At 36.3% G+C, this 23,369-nt stretch overlaps 1 protein-coding gene across 1 annotated transcript in view; it reads left to right on the plus strand.

Moving 5' to 3' along the window:
- TTN (titin) overlaps positions 1–23,369 on the plus strand; it is a 266,817-nt gene that overhangs the window by 88,628 nt on the left and 154,820 nt on the right. Inside the window, exons 82-118 of the mRNA XM_066577800.1 lie at positions 46–333; positions 467–748; positions 1,125–1,403; positions 1,509–1,790; positions 2,011–2,289; positions 2,468–2,755; positions 4,205–4,483; positions 4,593–4,871; positions 4,964–5,242; positions 5,439–5,726; positions 5,822–6,109; positions 7,727–8,017; positions 8,107–8,394; positions 8,505–8,597; positions 8,690–8,972; positions 9,063–9,246; positions 10,592–10,681; positions 10,757–11,024; positions 11,762–12,022; positions 12,136–12,345; positions 12,672–12,749; positions 12,955–12,981; positions 13,096–13,158; positions 13,888–13,956; positions 14,989–15,060; positions 17,061–17,345; positions 18,165–18,233; positions 18,376–18,453; positions 18,783–18,836; positions 19,464–19,532; positions 19,702–19,779; positions 19,865–19,945; positions 20,128–20,184; positions 20,560–20,643; positions 20,736–20,813; positions 21,019–21,093; positions 22,945–23,025. Coding sequence (XP_066433897.1) covers positions 46–333; positions 467–748; positions 1,125–1,403; positions 1,509–1,790; positions 2,011–2,289; positions 2,468–2,755; positions 4,205–4,483; positions 4,593–4,871; positions 4,964–5,242; positions 5,439–5,726; positions 5,822–6,109; positions 7,727–8,017; positions 8,107–8,394; positions 8,505–8,597; positions 8,690–8,972; positions 9,063–9,246; positions 10,592–10,681; positions 10,757–11,024; positions 11,762–12,022; positions 12,136–12,345; positions 12,672–12,749; positions 12,955–12,981; positions 13,096–13,158; positions 13,888–13,956; positions 14,989–15,060; positions 17,061–17,345; positions 18,165–18,233; positions 18,376–18,453; positions 18,783–18,836; positions 19,464–19,532; positions 19,702–19,779; positions 19,865–19,945; positions 20,128–20,184; positions 20,560–20,643; positions 20,736–20,813; positions 21,019–21,093; positions 22,945–23,025 — 6,477 coding nt within the window. The remainder of the gene's footprint in view (positions 1–45; positions 334–466; positions 749–1,124; positions 1,404–1,508; positions 1,791–2,010; positions 2,290–2,467; positions 2,756–4,204; positions 4,484–4,592; positions 4,872–4,963; positions 5,243–5,438; positions 5,727–5,821; positions 6,110–7,726; positions 8,018–8,106; positions 8,395–8,504; positions 8,598–8,689; positions 8,973–9,062; positions 9,247–10,591; positions 10,682–10,756; positions 11,025–11,761; positions 12,023–12,135; positions 12,346–12,671; positions 12,750–12,954; positions 12,982–13,095; positions 13,159–13,887; positions 13,957–14,988; positions 15,061–17,060; positions 17,346–18,164; positions 18,234–18,375; positions 18,454–18,782; positions 18,837–19,463; positions 19,533–19,701; positions 19,780–19,864; positions 19,946–20,127; positions 20,185–20,559; positions 20,644–20,735; positions 20,814–21,018; positions 21,094–22,944; positions 23,026–23,369) is intronic.

The raw sequence follows: 23,369 nt of genomic DNA on the forward strand, positions 1-23,369 counted from the left end.
GTCTTGGAACATGTTACCATATTTCTATTTATGTTTTACTTTCAGAACCAAAATCTCCACCTATTTTTGATATAAAACCTGAATCTACAAATGTACCACTTGGTGAAGCAGCCAGTTTTGAGAGTCATGTCACTGGAACACATCCAATCAGAGTTTCCTGGGCAAAAGACAACAGAGAAATTCGTCCTGGTGGAAACTACAAGATTAGTTTTACTGAAAACAGAGCTCATTTAAAGGTTCTTAAAGTTAGCAAGGTCGATGCTGGTATCTACACTTGTTATGCCATTAATGAAGTTGGAAAAGACTCTTGCACAGCCACTCTTGAAGTACAAGGTATGTCTTATGGTTCTTCTTGGCATATTTTGTTACTCTGACATTGAACTTTAAAGATAAACATATGCTGAAGACTATAGCAGAATATTACATATTACAATTAAATAATGTATTCATCTTTTTCCTTCACAAGAACCCCCACGATTTGTAAAGAAGTTGGAGTCTTCAAAGGTCATCAAACAAGGCGATTCTGATAGGTTTGAATGCAAAATCAGTGGATCACCAGAGATAAGCGTTGTGTGGTTTAAAAATGATGCAGAGATTCAACATGGTGGGAAATATACCATGTTATTTGCTGACTCGGTAGCTGTGCTGGAGATAACTGATGCCAGCATTGAAGACAGTGGAGATTACACTTGTGAAGCTCACAATGATGCAGGTACCGTGAGCTGTAACACTTCACTGAAAGTGAAAGGTAAGGATATCTTAGTTTTAACTCTCACATATTGAATACCTAAATGACAAATCATTTTGAAGATAAAGTACTAATACAGGTTCTGAGTAGTTATTGAACAACATTTTACTATGTATAATATCTTTCATATAGCAAACAGCCTGTGAACTTTAAAACGTTGGATATATTTTTTTATTACTTAATTTTCTTGGATCTCAATCGGTCCGACTAGGTAATAATTCTTGCCTAAATAAACCATGGAAAAATTTCAGATAAAATGCAGTAAGTTATTTGATAACTTATTGCTCCCCTTAAAGCTTATAAAATAAAACCTGCAATGTGAAATAATTCAAAATCTTTCTGTAATTAAAAGAAAAAAATGTTTTTGGTATTGCAGAACCACCAGTTTTTATCACAAAACCAGAACCTGTACTGGCATTAAAAGGACTTGATGTAACTCTTAAGTGTGAATTACAAGGTACTTCTCCATTTGAAGTGACATGGTTCAAAGACAGAAAAGAGATAAAGAGCAGTAAGAAATTCAAGATCATTACAGAAAATTATCTTGCATCTATTCACATTCTTAAGATTGACGCTGGTGACATTGGTGAATATCAATGCAAAGCGGTGAATGATGTTGGAAGTGACACTTGCCTGTGTTCTATTAAGTTAAAAGGTTGGTAAAAAAAACACAAATACCTTTCTTATTCTTGGGTTTCTTCTTCACAAAATCAGTATTTAGCCTATATTGGAATCCTTACTAGGTATTTCTTTCTTTTAGAACCTCCAAGATTCGTTCAAAAGATTGAAAACTTTACACCTGTGGTTGGAGAGCCAGCTCAGCTTCAAGCTGTTGTTGCTGGCACTGAACCTATAACAGTTGTATGGCTGAAAGACAAAGATGAAGTTATTCGAGAAAGTGAAGATATTAGTATTTCATTCACAGACAACATTGCAACTCTTCATTTTGCAACCAGCAAGCCAGAGAATACTGGGAAATACACATGCCAGATCAAAAATGAGGCTGGCTCACAGGAATGCTTCGCCAGCTTATCGGTTCTAGGTTTGTGTCATCTTATTAAGATTAATATCTGCTCTTGCAATTCATATAGACCTTTGATATAATTTATTGGAAAAGATTAGACATTACTTAAAATTTAATAATTCGCTATATTGCAGCTTTCTTAATATTGGATATAATTCTTAAGCGTCATCTCCTATTGAAGCATTTTCTGCTTTCTTCTTTCGTAATTTTATATGGTCCTTTGACCTTTATTTTACAGAGCCAGCAATTATTGTTGAAAAACCACAACCAACTAAGGTTACAGCAGGGGATTCTTGCACACTGGAGTGTACTGTTGGTGGAACTCCAGAACTAATAACTACTTGGTTTAAAGATGGCACAGAACTATCAAGTGATGAGAAATACAAAGTTAGTTTCTTTGGCAAGGTTGCTAGCCTTAAAATATTGTCCGCTGGAAAGGCTGATGCTGGTGAATATGTGTTTGAGGTGAAAAACAATGTTGGCAAGAGCAGCTGTACAGCTAGAGTTGACATATCAGGTAAGTTCTTTACTGAATTTTTCTTTATTCACAATTATCAACATACTCTATCATACATCATGATGTTGGCCGTCGTGGTTCGTAATCTTGGACGACTGCTAAGTATTTTTGGAAATGAACCCAGTTTCTTTGAGAGAATTGCTCTTGCTCACATTGTGTTTTTCTTCTGTTTTCACAGATCGTATTATTCCTCCCTCATTCACTAGGAAGCTCAAAGAAACATATGGGCTTCTTGGATCCACAACCTCAATGGAGTGTAAAGTATCTGGCTCACCACCCATTCTTGTTTCTTGGTCATTTAATGGTAATGAGATCATCAGTGCTGACAAATACCAAACTGCCCTCACAGACAACACCTGTTTGTTGAAAGTGAGCGAACTGTCACCAGCAGATGCTGGAAGATATGTCTGCCATGCTACCAATGTTGCTGGATCTGATGAATGCAGTGCTACTTTGGCTGTTAAAGGTCAGTTTTATAAAGAGCAGATTGATATATTTTCTTTTAATGCTCACATTTTACACTCTACAGTTGATATGCTTCCTCAAGTTACAAACCTTTTCTGGTTTCAAACATCTCAATCAATGTAAGCTGCCACCATATTATAGTGAACTGATAGGTTTTGATCATATGTCTACACAGAGCTCTATTCAGTACAGAAAGGACTAAAGATACAGTATAAGCCATAGCATTGGTTTATGTATTCATTTTAGTTAATAGGTCATAGCAGGCATCAATGCTGCAGAATATGTTGGCGCTATACAAATAAAGATTATTATTATCAATGGGATGATAAATACCAATATCCATTAGTAAGGGTCCTGCGCACTTCCTTATGCTGTAAGCCACATCTGTTATTTTCAAGAAAACGCATTCACTTTAAAAATCACAATTTTGTTATCTACCGGTAGTTCTGAAGATAGATCATCAGTATCACATCAGTGGGGGTCCTACTCTTAGCACCCCAGCTGATGAACTGTATGAAAGGGCCATGGCACTTGTGAAAATGCAGTGGCCTCTTCATGGTATATCAGATGCATTGTCATACATTGTATAATGGCTCTGCCTAGTATTGCAGCTTAATTCCATTCACTTCAGTGGGACTGAGCTACAGAAAGTGCATGTGCCCGATCAATGTGATGTCAAATGCCCGAGAAAAAGGCACAGCACTCGCCTGGCTGTATCGACTCTTTCAAACAGTTAATCAACGGGGGTGCCAGGGGTCAAATACCTACCAATTTGATATTAATGACCTATATTAAGGATAGGTGATCAATATCCAAGTTCTAGAAACTGCTTATTTATGCATGAAAGAACTCAAAAAAATATCCATATGTATTTGCTTCAGTTAAAGGGGTATTCCTATCTTGGCTTTGCATAGCCAAACGTCTGGTAACTATTAAAGCGGTTGAGCACTTCAGCGCAGCACTGTTTCTGCAACTCACATTGAAGTCAATGGAAGCTACAGAAAGAGTTTAGCGCGTTGGGCTGCGCTGTTTCATAGATCTCATTCACTTTAATAAGAGCTACACAAACAGCCCTGTGCTGAAGCGCTCTTCTGCTTCTGACAGGTGGGCGAAAACAGAGAGCTAGTTTTTTCCATCTCAGCAATTAAAAGCCAAGATAGGAACACCCCTTTAAAGTTTAATTGCCAAAGTTCCAGTCTAAGGGTGCGTTCGCATTTCACTGATTTGCTGTGAATTTTGGTGCAGATCTGCAGCAGATTTCACCGCTTCAATTTCAATTCAATTGAAAGGGTGGAATCTGATGCAGACCTGCACTAAAATCCGCAGCAAATCAGTGACGTATGAACACACCCTAATAGAATTGTCCCTTATTATGTTGTTCATATTCTCCATTTCATAGAATTTATTATTTATACGATTTATTAAAACTCTCTACCACTTCATATTTTAGAACCACCATCATTTGTTGAGAAACCAGAACCTGTTGAAGTTCTTCCAAGAGCCACAGTAACCTTTGTAGGTGTACTTCGTGGAACGCCACCATTTAAGGTTTCTTGGTATAAAGGAAGTGATGAAATCTTGCCAGACAGCAATTGCAATATTACACTTACTGACACCATGGCAGTGCTAGAGCTATACAATGTCAGCAGCCTACAAAGTGGTGACTATTCCTGTCACGTCAGTAATGATGCTGGAAGGGACTCCTGTTCAACTCAACTCTTTGTTAAAGGTTAGGTTTTAATACTGTAAAATCATTGCCATAAAACCTAAAAAATTGAAATCTTTTTATACTTTATGTAAAAATGCTCATTAACTTTTATTTATTGTATCTTTCTTAGAACCCGCTTTATTCGTGAAGAAGCTATCTAATTATCAGACAAATACAGGTAAACCCATTGTTCTCGAATGCACTTATACTGGAACTCCTCCAATATATGCAACTTGGAAGAAAAATGGTGTGGAGATATCTCAGTCAGAACGTTGCAGCATAACCACAACGGACAAATCCTGTATTCTGGAATATTTAAGATGCACAAATGATGATGAGGGCATATATACTTGCCATGTGGAAAATGCAATTGGACATGACACCTGTCAAGCATCGGTGTCAATATTAGGTATGCATCAAAGTCCCACCAGAAACATATTTTTTTTAATGTACAATCTGAACATTGCACAAGTGTACTAAATGTGATATCTTACCTTCTAGAACCACCATATTTCCTAACACCTCTCCAATCAGTGGAGGTGACTGCTGGCAATGCTGCATCACTACAATGCCAAATTCAAGGAACACCAGAAATAAAAGTATCTTGGTTCAAGGGTGATACTAAACTACGACCAACTGATGCTTGCAAATTACATTTCAAGAACAATGTTGCTACCCTTGTTTTCACTCAAACCCAACTTCACGATTCTGGAGAATACATATGTAAAGCAGAAAATGATGTCGGAGAGGCTTCTACTTCTGCATTTATAAATGTGACAGGTAAAAATCACTTTATCATTAATTTTACATTTATTTTTACTGCAAAGGGCAGTTTTTGGTAAGTGATTGACTGTGAATTCCAGCAATAATGTTTCTGCTTATCTCTGGTTGCTTCCTGCAGTTCTCTTTGCACCATACAGTGTTTAGATACCGTTTATCCCTTATTCAATCTCTACTGCATCATGTCTTTCTGCAGAACGTATCCTTCCACCTTCCTTTGCAAGAAAAGTGAAGGACAGACAGGAAACTATTGGCTTATCGGTGTCATTTGAATGTCAAATAGTTGGGTCAGAACCTATTGAGGTTTCATGGTATAAAGATGGTGTACTAATAAGAGATGACTATAATATTCAAACATCATATATAGATAAAACTGGTACCCTTCAAATCTTACAAACTGACAGACACCATGCTGGGCAGTATACTTGTACGGCGACCAATTTTGTTGGCACTGCCTCCTCTAATGCCAAACTCATTCTTACAGGTTTGTGTGTTGTCTATTTTCATATTTTAACACTATATTAGATGATCAGATGATATACTCTTTGGTGTTAATCTTTATATATTTTATCCTTATAGAGGGCAGAAATCCACCATTCTTTGATGTTAAACCTTCACCGGTGGATGTTCCTGTGGGAGATTCTGCAGATTTTGAGTGTCATGTGACAGGAAGTCAGCCCATCCAACTTACCTGGTCCAAAGAAAACAAAGAAATTGTAACTGGAGGAAACTATAAAGTTACTCAAATGGAAAATACCATGAAGCTGACAATTTTAAAAACTGATAAAGCTGATTCTGGACAGTACACCTGTTCCGCCATCAATGATTTGGGCAAAGATTCTTGCACAGTGAAGCTTAATGTACAGGGTATGTATTTCTGGAAACAACACATCCAGTTATCTGTATTTAAGGGAGACTGTGCGTAGCTTTGACACCCTTAAACTGTTATTACCACTATATAGGAGCTAAGGAGACCTTTCTGAATATATCCTTGTGCACTATCAGTAATACAGCATAGCTGAGAAAAAACACTTCTAGCAACTCCTGTACAACATGCAAATTAATACCCAAATGTCCAGGCATATCTTCTCAGCTGGCAAATGTGTGCAATCTCAACAGCAATCGTTCCCAGCCTTCTCTGATGCTTTCTGCATCACCCATTGTTTCCTGCAAAGAGATGTGGATCTGTCTTGTCACACACCAATTTGACTTCGGGCTACCTATGGTGGCAACACTTGGGGAACCCAGGTTTTCACTCTTGACCTCTTCAAGCTCGATTTGGTATTTGCTGCAGGGTCCCCAATCCATTGCTCACAATGATAGTCTTGGTTGTGTAGTTACTGGTGCTGCACAGGACCGAGGTGCGGTATCTGATGGTGTGCACTGAGTCTTGTCCGCACAGCTATCAGTGGTCAGGGCTAGCATTACAACTCCAGTAATGCTGTCCTGGCACAGGTCAGAGCAGGCAGCAGGCAGACAGTGAAGTCCAATATATGTATCCAAGTTTGGGGATTATGGAAGTCAGGGTGGTCAAGGAAACGGGCAGAGGTCAGAACCAGGGTAAACAGAAATAGGGGCTTTGTCACAAGTGGTTGCTTAGGCATCCTCCACTTTGGAGAGTGCCTAGTATAGCTAGGGGTGAATGGTGATTGGTGGGGGGCTGGATTAGGGAACGCATGCTGGCTCATTAACACAGGGAGCAGCAGCATGCATGAGGCCTATGAGCAGAGATCAGTGAGCAAGCTGTGGGTTGAGTGTAGTGTGCAGTGTGTGCATGACAGCAGCACCCAACCATGGCCCCATCAGCAAGTGAGCAGGGTGGGAAGTGGTGTCGCACTAGGACAGTTTGCCACTAAGATGAGACGACATTTGACTGCTAAAGAAACAGCATTCAACGCTTTAGAATTAATTTTCATATGGCATAGGAGTAGAGATGAGCGAGCATGCTCGTCCGAGCTTGATGTTTGTTCGTGCTAAAGTGTAATTTGTATACACTTTAGCAAAAAATAGACAGTGTAAAATGAGTACAGTCTTGTTATATAGTGCGGATAGACAGGACACACACTAAATTGTTTTCAATGGAGCCGCAGCTGCTGCCGGCGGCTCCATTGAAGACAATGGTCTGCCAGCACCCCTGAATTGTTTTTCAATTAGGCTGTTTTATAAAAATACACACTACATTTCTGAATTAAGTAGAACACTACATAGATTCACCATTCCATATAATGGGAGTTAAAATATAGTATATATTAGATAACTCGTACATCGGTATGATTGCTGATTATTACTTTTTCATTCAATGATAATACAAAGCAGTGTCTGATATAAATGAAAATGTGTAATCATTCATTAAAATAACTCACATAATATACATAATAGTAAAAAGATGTCAATGGTTGCATGAGGTGAAGGGTTAAAAGTACTTTTCCACTGCTACAGATAAACTAAATAGCCATCTTTATAATTATTTACTTTTCTTCATAGAACGAAAAGTGCCCCCGACTTTCACTAAGAAATTTTCAGAAACTGTTGAAGAGACTGAAGGCAACACATTCAAACTAGAAGGTCGTGTTGCTGGCTCACAGCCATTGATTGTGTCATGGTTGAAGAATAATGAAGAAGTTGAACATTCAGCAAGTCATGAAATCTCATTTAAGAACAATGTGGTTCTTCTGAATGTTAAAAAATCCAGTCTGGCAGATGCCGGTTTATATACCTGCAAGGTATCAAATGATGCAGGAAGCGCTATCTGTACCTCTTCAGTACTTATTAAAGGTAAAGTTAGGGTACATTTATTGCTATATAAGAAAAGTTGCAACTGGGTTGAACAGACTAACTTATTTTGACACTTTTTTAAAATTCAGAACCCAAAAAGCCTCCAGTATTTGATGAGCCACTTGTACCTCTAAGTGTCACTGAAGGAGAAGGCTTACATCTAAGTTGTCATGTAGAGGGATCACAGCCAATCAGGATTCAGTGGCTCAAGTCTGGGCGTGAAATCAAGTCTTCCAATACCTGCAGTGTTACCTTTGTTCGCGGAACTGCCACACTGGAACTTAAAGCTGCTGCTAAAACTGATGCAGGCGACTACATTTGTAAAGCAACCAACTCTGCAGGAAGTGAATCCACTAAATGTAACATTACAGTAACAGGTATTAGAGCAAATTTTTAAGACAAGTAAAATTAGCAAATATATGTTACCCTTTTATTATTTCTTTTACTTAGAATTGATGAAAATTTAAATACCTATTTTGTTTTTAAGAAAAAGCAACTGCTGCTGCACCAGTAAAGAAAGCCGCAATTGAAGGAAAACTCTTCTTTGTTTCTGAGCCAGCCAGTGTAAAGGTGGCAGAAAGTAAGTGAATAGTTTGTTGCCTATTATTTTTTTGCCGTCTGTAAAATGCAAGACATGTTATAAGGTGATGTAACATATCTTTATTTCTACAGAGGGTACAGCAACATTCATTGCTAAAGTTGGTGGTGATCCAATTCCTAATGTGAAATGGATGAAGGGCAAATGGAGACAGCTCAACCATGGTGGACGCATTATTATTCAGCAGAAAGGAAATGAAGCTAAACTAGAATTGAAAGAAGTCTCCAAAACTGATTCTGGACAGTACAGATGTGTGGCCTCTAATAAGCATGGGGAAATTGAGTGCAGCCCTAGCCTATCAGTGGACGAGAGGAAACTAGAGTCCGTAGAGGGTGATCTCAGAGCTAAACTGAAAAAGTAATTATATTTATATGAGACTGGGAGCCTAGATTTGTGTGTATCTATACAACATCTATTCGTTTCATTTATAAAACTTCTTTGATTTAGAACTCCAACTAAGAAGAAGGAGGAAGAAGAAGAGAAAATTATTGATATCATGGAACTTCTTAAAAATGTTGATCCAAAAGAGTATGAAAAATATGCCCGTATGTATGGCATTACAGATTTCCGTGGCCTTCTTCAAGCCTTTGAACTGCTCAAAGCTAGCAGAGAGGAGGAGAGTCACAGAATGGTATGTTGAAAGCTGTCTTTATATAATTATATAGGCACCTTGAAAATACATAGATTAGAAGATCAGCATGACTTTTCCACTGTTGGGTCTTGCTAGGTATTAGAGAAGCAAAAACTGGATTTAACTAGCAGTATGCAAGGTTTGACAAGTTTTTTCAGTTTTATGTCTACTCCACTATTATTCTCATTTTTTTCCATACTACCCTGTTTGAAGAGAAACTTATCCTAATACAGCCCATCCCTGAAAATTATCCCTAGCTTGTGTAAAAAGTAAAAAAATATATATACTCACCTCTCCGCCGCTGTCAGGGCTCAGGCACATCTAGCCACTTGATTTCCCAGCAGTGTAGTGAAGTTCTTTCAGCAGGCAGGGATTTAAAATCCCTGCCTGCTGAAAGGGCTATATCTGATTGGCTGAGCACTCAACCAATCACAGGCAGCGCTTAGCCGTTCATTCAGTGACAGCTGAGCACTGCCTGTGATTGGTCACAGCGCTCAGCCAATCACAGGCAGCGCTTGGCCATTCATTGAATTCAATGAATGGCTGAGTGCTGAATTCATTGAATGCCGGGTTGCCAGAAGTTCAATCCTTTCAATGGGGCCACCAGCAGCAGCAGCCCCATTGAAAGCAATGGTGCATGGAGCTGCATTTACCAGGTTTTGTGGGCACCTATGTACGCGCGAACACACGCTCGTGTGAACGAGGCCTCATTCAGTCATTCAGTTTGCTGTAGCAGTGTATGAGAACTACTAAATGATCAGTGTTTAAAGCGAATGATTAACAAATGAGCCAAGGATGATTTTCATTTTATGCATAAAATGAATAATACATGATAAGCGAACGAATTATCGTTCATCATTCAATCGTTGGCCGTGTTTACAGTAAACAATTATTGTTCAAATTTGAATTATTCAGTAATTTTTTTAACGATAATTGTTCCATGTAAAAGCACCAGTCACCTTTACTAGGGACTGGTGTGAGTGATAACAGTCTGTTTGCTCCGTGGAACATGTTGGTGCCCACCTTTTGTTCTGGGTTTAAATAAACAATAACATTTGCTACAAACTACAAGGGTCTTCAGGACTGTTTGAGCCCTATCTGCAGGTTGAAATTTGCCAGGCCATAACAGTCATGCTACTGTGTGCTGGCAGAACTGTTCCCTCTCAGTTCCATTTGTACACTGATCTAAAAGTTAAGAGCCTTCAGCCTCCTTTGTGTAGATTTCTTCTTTAAATTATTCATGAACGTCAAAATAAATGCAGACTGTGTTGCTTCAAAATGCAATAACATTTGTTTTTCCCTAATATTAAAATGTTATTAATTTGTTTTCTTCATTTTTAAATAGGAGGTTGGGTTTGAGGAACGAGCTCGTGTTGAAGAGCAAGAATTTGATGAACTTGTCGCTTTCATTCAGCAAAGAATGAGCCAAACTGAGGTAAGTGTAACGTCCTTTATGCTTAGTGATTACATGAACAGAGAGGAGTTAACTGAAATATTTATTATTTTACAGCCTATTGAATTAGTTAAGGATATTGAAGATCAGACTGTGCAGACAAAGAAGGAAGCGGTCTTTAAATGTGAAATCAAGATCAACTATCCTGAAATCAAACTCTCCTGGTACAAAGGAACTGTCAAATTAGATTCCAATGAAAAATATGATATCAGCATCGAAGAAGACCGCCATAGTCTGAAAATCAGGAATTGTCAGCCAGAAGACCAGGGAACTTACCGTATAGTGTGTGGACCACACATTGCTAGTGCCAGACTAACTGTTATTGGTAAATATGTTACATACCTATATTTGTAGCCTAGAGGCACAATGTAAAAGCATCTTTCCATCTGATAGCTCGTGTTTTAGGACAGTACATGTAAAAATTATATACTTACCAAATGGGATCAGTTTCTCCAGATTTTCAATTTTGCACATTCTGATTGTTCACATCTTGCTGTCAAGATACTACCAATATTCTGATCCACCAGCAGTGGCTGTACTTGCACAATTTTTCCAAATCACTTTCTATGGTAGATTGGGAATGTGCATACTACAACATTCGTAGTAGCTCATTGCCCTGCCACATCTCTTCAGCTGTAATGAGATATATAGGACAGCTTACGGTCATGCACAGTAGACTTGGAGCTGTTGTATAGACCTCACTAGAGCTACAAAATGTATATAACTAAATTTGGAGCAAGCATGTTTCGGCCAGCAGTTCAATTCGCTCAGTTCAGTGTCTAAATTGTCAATCAAAAGCTAGAGTATTGCCAACACATTTAGCAACCTTGAAGGACCACGTAGCCAGCAAGGGGCCAGAAGAGAAGGTAAAAACACCAGATAGAAATATCCCTTTAAAGCTCCTGGAACCCATTGCAAACTTAACATGTGCCATTCATCATATCTGTTTTTTTTATGTCACAGGGCTTGGTTATGACTGTTACCTGTGCACTTCATATAACTATGTTCTTGTTAAAACCTATTTTATAAAAAGTTAAAGTATTTGTATATATTTATTTTCAGAACCTATGGTTGAAAAACATCTTGAGCACCATTCCATCAAAGAAGGACATACCAGCACATTGGTTTGTGAGTTCTCTATTCCAAATGTAAAATCCAAGTGGTACAAAAATGGTAAAGCAATTGAACCTCGAGGAAGGTATAGAACAGAGGTTAATGAGAAAATACACAAACTCACCATTCAAGGTGTAAGAACAGAAGATCAAGGACAATACACTTGCAAATATGAAAATCTGGAAACTACTGCAGATCTCATCATTGAAGGTGTGCATTCAAATCTGGTTGTATCAGATATAAGGCTTAACAAATTCTTTGGAACTATATACAGCGTATTTTTGTGAGATAACATATTCTTCTTATCTCTTCTTTATTTATAGCTGAAGCTATTCAGTTCACAAAAACTATTCAGAACATTGTTGTGAGTGAACATGAATCTGCAACCTTTGAATGTGAGGTATCCTTCGATGATGCTGTTGTGACATGGTACAAAGGAACAATGGAATTAGAAGAGAGTGACAAATATAGTTTCCGAAGTGAAGGTCGTTGGCATTACATGACTATTCACAATGTCACAGCAGAAGATGAAGGTAGGTTTGAATAACTATTTTATTCATTTTACTAAAGCAACATAGGTGGTTAAACTAACATACACTAACTAGATAATGACTATCATTTGTCCTTTACTCTAATATCAGTACTGTCTATGTGCCAGAGTTTAAGGAATCCCAAAAGTTCTGGTCAATAATGAATAACTATCATGGAGTTCACAGGATCAATTGACAGTCTAATTCTCACAACTTCTTCAATGTTGAGCTAATAAATAGAATTGCTCATAAACAGAAGATTCATGTACTTCACCTAATGAATATAGCCATGAGTATGACATTATATGTCTATGATTTCATTTCTACAGGAGTGTATTCAGTAATTGCCAGCCTTGAGCCAAGAGGTGAAGCCACAAGCACAGCTGAGCTGTATCTGACAACCAAAGGTTTGTAATAATGAACATCAAGCCCATGCTGGATAATTATGGACATTTCTAAATAACTGAGCAGTCTCCTTTCTATATGCAAATTACAGACTTAAAATGTCCAGTTTCACCCTCAAAAGGGCATATCTTATTATAGAGATTGCCTGTACTGTGATGTATTCATTATGTATTCTACTTAATGATAGTGTGTTGCCTTCTTTTTCAGAAATGAAGTTAGAAATTAGACCACCAGGTAAGGCATATGTTTTAATTATTTATGATCACACTAAATTCGAATTTGTAACATTTACTCTACGCTAATTTAAATAATTCATTGAAAAACATAACAATTATTCATTGGTTCCAGATGTTCCAGATACAAGAGTACCATATATACCTTCTCATTTAGAAGAAGAGGCTATCATTGCAGGTATGTGAGAAAGTAGAAGGTGAATTATTTCACATTGGTCAACAAGAATCCAAAATTATGGCTTTTCTCTTTAGAATTCTTCCCATATCATCGATTAGGGTTAGTTAAACAATGTGTTTAACATGTTACAGCTTGTATAATTAAGTGGTATCTATTTATTTATCCTAAGAAATCATACTTCCTCCTCCTCTACCGGAAGTGAAGAAACAAAAGAGAGGTACATAAAGAGTACAAGTGTAATAAAAGCATCATTAACTCAGTAATTTAAACTATAGGATCTCATCACTAAACACAAAATCATCATACTAAAGTAATGCGTTACCACATATGCTATTTCATGGCTAATTTCACAGCCCCAACAAAGTACTTTATCTTCTGAGTTTCATGGCCTGAGAGGTTTGATTTATTATGTGTTATAGTGGTATTTCCATCTAGGAATGTTGTGTTATATCTCTACGATATGATACAACATTATTATTCATGGGGGGTCCAATCTCCTCTGCTGATTTCCAGAATGAAGGAACAGATATCCCTTCTGGAGGTTTTGTAGGTGCCAGCGGTTAGACCTTCATTTATCAGAAAGTGATGACCTATTCTAGCAGTATGCTTTCACTTCTAGTGGCGTGAAATTCTTTAAAGCTGCATTAACTATGTGCTTTTTTAATTCTAAGTATAAGTTATTATTTCCACTAGTTTACAATATGATTAATACATATGTATTCCCCTTAGTACCTAAACCAGGTGTAAAGGTTACCAGAGATGTCCCAGATTTCGGAGAGGAAGTACCATCAACTAGAAGTAAGCAATCTGATGTCAGAATTTAATTTATGAATCAATAGCCTATAGATATATTACAACATGTTTTGCATATGATCGTTGATTATCTTGCAGAAATTAACATATATAGTGTATTGTAGTAAACTGATTTCAACGCAAACATTTTCCAGTACATCTATTTTACACCATATATATTTTGAATACTTACTGGAAGACTTACAGGGGGTGGACACAAATATGGAAATACCATACAAAATGCATGGCATTTTAATCATTAGCACTGAGCTGCCCTTTCAACCCCTGCTCTGCTGAGAGCTTTGTCACCAAATTTGTGTTTACTTCACCTCTAGCCCTGCTCTGGGTGGTTTTGGGAGCCAGCTGGTAACAGCAGCTGAGTGGCTCAAACCCCTGACCAATAGAGCCTTGTTGCTGAGGCAGATGTTCACATCTGACTTGCAGCATCTATGCCTTATTACCCCACTTAAAATCGGTGTTTACTTGTTTTATTTTTTTGTAAACACATTAAAATATCTAAAAGAGATTAACCACCATAAGAAAAACCTGAGTCACAGATGAAGAATCCCAAGAGAAGTATATTAAATACATTACTCTCAACAAATCATACTTGAAGTGTTAACTTAAAGTGCAAGTACAGACTAATAAAGCAGCATTTATGGGGGATAATATAAATGTATGTGCAAAAGAATAAAGGAGTAAAACATTTAACTCAATTGTTCAGGATACCTTGCACCATGACGTCAGCCCGACATACATTTTGGCATTAATGCCTTCTTCTGGGGGTCACGTTTTTTGTTGGTCAACTGAAAGACTTGTTGCTTGTCTCTTTCCATCTATGGTGTGTGTTTTCTTGTAATGTCTCATTTCTGTCATTTCTTGGAAATATGCCTCTTTGTTACATAGCTTGTGTGTCCGTTTTGTTCACTGCTTTAGTATTCACACATCCTGTGCAATAGCAATCTGCCTTCAGGGACAGAAGAGCAAAGTAATTTATATATTTAATACATTATCCTTACTGGTATTATTATATCAAAGTTTCTGCAGTTAGCAAGAAACAAAAAGTCCAAGCAAAACCTCCTCCTCCTGCGCCAGCACCTCCTGCTAAAGGTAAATTTCAAGGATCAGTATAATCTCATAGCATAGCCAGATATAGTAAGCTTTGCTTGGGCTCAATTACTAAGAAAGAAAACTTCCAAAGACATAACATAAAGTTTGGCTCTAAAACTAAGTATCTATACTATTACTAGATGTGCATCTTATTAGTTTTTGTTTCCTGTTTTGTGCTTCCGTATTGACTTTGCTGATTTTATATATGTCTAGTTGTGTTCAGTTTTGAGTGCTCTCAAACTGTCTTGAATCATGTCACATAACTCACCAGACTTTAAAAATGTGTTCTTTTAATGCTTGTATTGTGGTCAGTGCAGTAATATATTCTAACAACAGAAATATATGTTAAATTATTATTGCACTACATGTCTTATGGCACGTTTTAACATTGCATCAATGTCTACATGTGAAAACTCTTCTTGCATAGACAAGCTTAAACTTCTTAAAAAAGAAAATCTTTATTGTTTTTTATCTTGTAGTTTAGTAATTTGATACCTCTATCCTTCTATTTGTTTTTCATTGTGTTTATATGTCTGCCTTTTTTGTCTGTCAGTCATTCAAACTTTCTAATATGTATTTATTCAGAGGTTTGTCTTGAGTAATTGTATTTACCTATCCTATCTATCTCATATCCATTTATCTATCTATCTATCTATCTATCTGTCTCATATCCATTTATCTATCTATCTCATATCTATTTATCCATCTATCTATCTATGTCATATCCATCTATCTATCTCATATCTATCTCATTTCTATCTATCTATCTCATATCTATCTATCTATCTATCTCATATCCATCTATCTATCTATCTCATATCTATCTCCTTTCTATCTATCTCATATCTATCTATCTATCTATCTATCTCATATCTATCTATCTATCTATCTATCTATCTATCTATCTATCTATCTATCTATCTATCTATCTATCTATCTCATATCCATTTATCTATCTCATATCTATCTATCTCATTTCTATCTATCCATCTATCTATCTATCTCATATCCATTTATCTATCTATCCCATATCTATTTATCTATCTATCTATCTGTCGGTCTAATATCCATTTATCTATCTATCTCATATCTATCTATCTATCTATCTATCTATCTATCTATCTATCTATCTCATATCAATCTATCTATCTCATATCTATCTATCTCATTTCCATCTATCTATCTATCTATCTATCTATCTATCTATCTATCTATCTATCTATCTCATATCCATTTATCTATCTCATATCTATCTATCTCATTTCTATCTATCCATCTATCTATCTATCTATCTCATATCCATTTATCTATCTATCCCATATCTATTTATCTATCTATCTATCTGTCGGTCTAATATCCATTTATCTATCTATCTCATATCTATCTATCTATCTATCTCATATCAATCTATCTATCTCATATCTATCTATCTCATTTCCATCTATCTATCTATCTATCTCATATCCATTTATCTATCTATCTATCTATCTATCTATTTCATATCCATTTATCTATCTCATATTCATTTATCTATCTATCTATCTATCTATCTCCTATCTATCTATCTATCTATCTATCTATCTATCTATCTATCTATCTATCTATCTATCTATCTCATATCCATTTATCTATCACATATCCATTTATCTATCTATCTATCTAATATCTATCTAGTCAGACTTTTATGTTGTTTATATATCAATCTCTTGTTCTCAAATCCATCTATTCAGACTTTTGTGTTGTCCGTCTGTTTACTTTTTTATGATCATATTAAGAATTTTGTGTTGTGTGTCTAGAATTTTGAACATAATTCTTTCTTAGTAAACACGTGCTTCATCTAGTTTCTTCAGCTCTTTGTAAAATATATTGTCTCACAAGTTGATCATACATTCTTTTTTACACAAAAATCTTCTTCTCACTAATCACTCTTATGCTCTGCATCTTGGTTATATTTTTGCTATGAAATAGATTTTTCATAATGCAAATGTATATTTTTAAAGTCCCTGCAAAACCAAGAACACCAGAAGAAGTTAAAGTTCATGCTATATCCAAAAAGAGAGAAGAGTACTATGAGATTTATGAGGAACCTAAACCAGCTTATGAAGCTGAAGAACCTTATGGAGAGGAAGAGGAAACTTATGAAGAATATGGCAGGAGAGAAGAGGTTTATGAGAGACATGTTTATGAAGAAGAGAAAGAGTATTATGAAGAACAAGTCTATGAGAAAAAACAACAGTATTATCAGGAAGAAACCTATGGAGAAAGGGAACGATATTATGAAGAAGGTATATTGTAGTTCATATTTGGTAAATCTATAATAGATTACTTGTGTTTGGTATATTTCTGTTTACACTCTATTTTTTCTATTTTCCATCTTAATGTACTGATAATGTTTATTATTATAAAGTTTATATAATACTTGTAGAACCACAATAAGGGCAGTCACACATGACTGGATTGGTTTTGTGGATTCCACAATCAGCATCGATGCAGTCTTTCTGCTGTAAAACGCAGGCATTGAAAGGCATGGATTTTTGAATTTTCCTTCACACTTGCGAATGCGAATCGTGTACTCTGCGAGCGGAACAAAAATCCCAACATGGTCTATTTTACTGCGGAATCCGCATGGACGGCCTTTCTTGATGTCAATGGAGGCTTTGACCCATTAACATTGCATATGGGCTGCAAGTACCCGCGTCATCGCTAAGCAACAGCGCAGAAAATATCAACAAACAAACAAAATAAAATACTGCGCATGACTGCCTGTGACCTGCATGGTAATTCTCAATACCGTTACTTACCATACGCAGGGTCACCGGCCAGGTTTACAGCTGGAATCCGCTGCGGGCCTCCCACATGCGGAATCTGACCTGCTCGTGTGAGCCCGGCCTTAGGCAATCATATATTTCTAATGCAGCTTATGTCTTAAGTAAGTTTGTACACTTTTAGACCCACAATTAGAGTCTCGTGAGAATACAGGACCTACTGAGAGATATATTGTTAAAACTGACTATTATAAAGATAAGATAATATTCTTAAAATCACTGTTGCTCTCTCTGTGTTGCTAAGTAAACTACCTCAACATTTTACTTGCTTTTCAAAAGCTATCGAAGAGGAGATCCCTGAAAGAAGGATCCCAAGAATTGAACCTGGAAAGCCTGGAGCTCCCACAGGTACATGCATTCATGTTTAGGCATAATTGCTCTAATATTATTATAATATAGATAACTGAAAATGTAGCTTGTGTCTTGGAGTATAATTACCATTGTAGAGGCATAAAGCACAAAAGGAAACAAAATGAATTTTTTTTTACAGCAGTGAGGAAACCTGTTGATGAACAGTTTGAAAGAAGAGTTTTGACCAGAGAAGAGGAAGCACGCATGCACAGACAAGGTTCCTCCTTTGTTTTTTACATTTAAAAACTAGGATTAATCATATAGAGGTTTTCATTTGTTTGCTATTAGAGTTGAGCGAACGTACTCTTCTGAGCTTGATGCTCGTTCGAGTATTAGCATACTCGATGGTGCTCGAATAGAGCTCTCGAATTTTACGAAAAGCTCGACTCGAATAGCGAGGACCCGAGCATTTTGGTGCTCGCTCATATCTATTTGCTATCCTTAAAATGACTCACAGTGAATCTTAAAAATGGATCTCCTAAAATGAAGACAGAATGAATAATTTTACTTTCATATTGATTTTAATTGAATTAATTATCTTTAAAGCACAAGAAAAAGGCAAACCAGTACCAGTCCATGAAGAGATTGAAGCGAGAAGAAGTAAGATATTCAGTTAATTTTCTTTTCTTTTTTTGCTTCTAATTAACATTGTGAAAACAGGTAACCGTTACAGTGGAGCAATACCTTACTAAGAAAAACCTATCTGCTTTCCAACATTGGTGTTAGCTAGAGTACATTGTTTAAGGCCCTCTATTGCCGTGTTGCATTTAAGCAAAATCCCACACAATTCCTGAATATACACATTATTTTTTAAGTACAAGCTCGGCAATGGGCAATGTCAGAAGAAGATGTTCCTCTTTCCATGCGTAGAAAGCAACAAATAACATCTGTAAAAGGTATGGGTAAAAGAAAGGGTATTGCAAACATTAATAAACAATGACAACAATAATGCTATGGCAATACCGACAAAACCATATTCTCCGGGTGGCTAATTGGTTTTGTATCTTCTTTTTCTTTTCCAAGAAAATTCTAACATTTTAACCAGCAGTAAAACAAAGACAAATTAATATGCTTAATGTATTTCTTTATTGATTAATTGAAATAATTTTTTTGAGTTTCCAACAGATTAATGTGCTTAATATTTTGAATTAAATGTAGATCTACTGTAAAATAAATAAATACAAGAATAATAGGAAATATAATCTTTTTTTACTTGCTCATATTTAGTGGCAGACAAATGGGCAGCAGAAGAATTCTACTATGCCCAACAAGTAGAAGAGGCTGCAGCCGGAACAGGTATGTCTTGCAGTTATACTACATTGTTTATACCGTATCTGTATCCATGATTTCATTCCTTTATAACAGTTGTCTTTAGATCTAGTATTATATACAAAGACACAGTGTATGATATTCTTGAAGATCATCAGTTGAATACAATGTCTTATACGTCTTATGCATTCTATAGTTCCCACTGTACATGAGAGGATGGTTATAGAGGAGAAACGGGCTGTATCTGTCTCTAGAAAAGGAGAAATTCCAGAAGGTATTGATAACAATTCATTCCTTTTACCGAAAGTGGGCAGAAATTATAAAAAGAGCATGTGTTAAGTGTTTCAATATCTTTAAAGTACCAAAGGTTCCAAAGAAAGTCATACCTGAGGCAAAGGTACCAACTACTCTTAAAAAGGAAGCAGTACCTCCACCTAAAGGTATATAGACCTACTGACAGTCTATATACTGTACACTGCCCTTTCTTAATTATCTTGCTTAGTATTCGGCTAAAGCGTGTCTTTCAAGCACTCACTCATTATTTGTGCTTTCGTGTTAACAAGCTTCTTAGTAGTATTAATTGTATATATTGATACTAAATGTTCTAAATCTTATTTTTAAGTTGCCGAAAGAGTGCCTGCACCTGCTGCTAAAAGGGAGGAAGGTCTACCAGCTAGAGGTATCCTAACTTTGTATATGATGTTTGCAAGTTTCACTCCTTATTTATGTGCAGTTTATATGTTGATGTTTGTATGTTGAGTCCATGTAATAACCCTTATGTCCTTTTCTTATACTGTCTTATAGCCACCTTGCAAAGGGCTCTAATCTTCCTTTCATTTCTTCTTTGCATTGTCAGTGTATTTAGAACCTTATCCATAGCCTTTATGCTATATATGTATGTTCTGTTTATTTTAATACTATACCATGTTATTAGTAAAAGTCTGCACTGCTTTGCACTTACCTGTGGCTTTATAGCAGCCCCTTCATCTTTGATTTAGCAACTTTCTAAAAAAGGCCTATAATAGGGAAATTTACACAAACGATTTATTTGTAGTTCCTGAAGCAGAGGCCAAGAGAGCAGCTCCTGGAGAGAAAGTGTCCGTGTCTGTACCCAAAAAGGACGCTCCATCTGCCAGAGGTATAGTATGGTCATGCTATTTATCCTATACTTAGTTATGTAAAAAATGTATTGGTACCTAGAATAAAAAATAATTAATAAAATGTCTTTAGTGCCTGGGGCTCCAAAGACAGCTATTGAAGAGGAAGTTGCATTCATTCCTAAAAGGAGGGAGGCGCCCTCAGCTGAAGGTATCTTGGTGCTCCTAAGCTTCTGTGTATAAGATTACTGTTTAATGCATTACGTTTACATTGCATTTTATATTAAAGTATGTTGCTGTACTTTATGTGAGTATGTTAACTGTATTCTATGTCCTATTGTATTTGTCTTGGTATTGTTTAAATATATTTGTAGTAGAATACATAGTTATCTTAAAACATATATCTAATATATCAGAAATACCAAAGAGAACTGTGATAGAAGAGAAAATACCAGAGGCTATCCCTAAAAAGGTGGCGCCACCTGGCAGAGGTACTCAACAGCTTTAGCGCAATATTCTATTTATATGAGCTTCTTATGTTTGTCTTGTTTTGTCTATGATATGTTAAAATCTTTCTTTTCGTGTTATTTCTAATGCTTTGCTATGAAAACTTATGGTATAATTTTTTAACAGTTTTTTTTTGTATATGGCATTCTTACGGCGTGAAAAGAACATCTTGTTGCTGCTAACTCTTGTAAAGTTTTTCATTAACTACTTTCTTAAAAGTAAAGGTGTTTGCCTATTTTTAAATAACAATATGTAGAGAAAAATAGATTAGATGAAGAATATATCACTATCGTGTCCATTTTCATTGTGTTACTCAGTGAACTAGCTGCAGTGCTTATAACTGTGGAGGCTTTTGTAACATTAAAAGGAATGGGGTGTCAGAGAATTACATAGTTTATAAATCAAGTTTTATATTAAATATGTTTTTAAGGAATTTTTGGTGATTTTTTAAAATTTAAATTTTCAATGTCACAATCTATATGTTGTAAAAAAAAAACTGAAATACTGCAGCTTTTTCCCTGGCAACTAAGCCAAATAATAGGCTAACACTCCCTGTTCTGTAGAGAAAGCGTTTCGGCAGTCTCACTATGCTCATGTTACTGCAACTGCGCTGTTGGATATAATTTGGGTGCCTAATTGGGTGTGGCAGGTATGAGCTCAGAGAAGCAAAACACGGAACACACAGGAGGTGTTCATAGAAATTATTCTGCTTTATTGAACAAGAACATCCGTTTATATAGCATTAGAAAAAGCGGAAATAGCTTTATAACTAATAGTCAGACAGAGACTACTGTTATCACTAATTTAGTACGTGTAGAGTGTTTTCCTGTTCATATAGGAAGCTTTATGTACATCTGTGCATAGGCAAAAAACTCTTTGTAAGCTGTTTGCTCTTTTTAAGTAATATCTGTACACAAGCTGAAAGACAAAACGGATTTAGTATAGAGCAACTTGAGCCATTTTCTTACATTTACAAGCAGGATTACTATCAAAAGTATTTATGGATAACATAGGATCACTCTATTCACAATAGGTGAAAATCACAGCTCAGGTCCTTCCCCTCCCTGCCTAGTGACCTTTGCACATGACACAGGCCATGCCTAGAAGACTCTTTCATAGACATCAATGGGTTCCCTTCTGTCCAATGTGTCTACGACCCATGAGACTCCTGCAAAGCATATCTCTAAATAATGTTAACTGCAGCTTAGCAAGATGGCCGCCCCCCCCCAACCCCCATTCATTTACAGAAAATTGAATGAAAAAATTTACAATAAGAAAATGAAAACAGATTAGAATAATCGAAATGTTTCACTATCTGGCCTTAATTAGAGTAAAAATATAGCAAATACATTCCCTTTAATAAGTCATTAAAATAGTTATCTGTGCATTTTATTTTTTATCTTTCTATCTGAACAAAAAGAGAGCCATGGGGGGCATTAGTTTCCTTCCAAACCCTCATCGAATCAAATCTATGTAAACCATGCTTATGCTAGAGACAAGGTTAGCTCCAGGCATTTATTGGCCCTTGGACTTTCTTGTCAACTCCACTCAAGGCTTAGCAGGTTTAGAGCAGGTTACCCATGATGTCAAAGGGCCTTGGCATGTGCCCAGGTTTGACTGGGGCTGACAGCGGCCCTGGCAAAAGCATTTGCAATACTATTTATGTATTACATTTTTTACTAAATGATGTGCTCAGTGCATTTAATAGTGAACCACAAAATATTAAAGCCACTAATCTCAGTAGCAGATAACATTACTCTGGTCTATAAAATATGTGCTTCTCAATTACCCATTAGCTAAGTTATATAAAAACTATATTTCCAATCTATTTAAAGTACCAGAAGCTCCAAGGAAACCAGTCCCAGAAGAAAAGGTTCCTGCTGCTCCCAAAAAGGCAGAGATACCTGCAGCCAAAGGTATTTTGGGCAACATATGTGTATATATAGATATAAACATATACATGTATATAAATGTATACAATATATATATGTCACGTGCTTTACCCTGGTTCGTTTGCAGTTGTTCATTTAAGTGCTCTTTGTGAATCTTTTTTTTTTAATCGTTTTCTATTTAAGATATAGTTTTTGTTGTTTCTGTATGTCCATAACATTAACTACACTGTTTGGAATGTCCACGTTCATCTTATGTATGTTATACTGTACCACGTTATCTTATTGTGTCACGTCACGTGGAATTGGATAGTCTTAAAATAGTAACAGCTTTACTTTAAGTGGTTTTTTTTGTTGTTGTTTTTTTAAAC

This window comes from Eleutherodactylus coqui, chromosome 8 (genome assembly GCF_035609145.1).
Source record: "Eleutherodactylus coqui strain aEleCoq1 chromosome 8, aEleCoq1.hap1, whole genome shotgun sequence".
Lineage (NCBI taxonomy): Eukaryota > Metazoa > Chordata > Amphibia > Anura > Eleutherodactylidae > Eleutherodactylus > Eleutherodactylus coqui.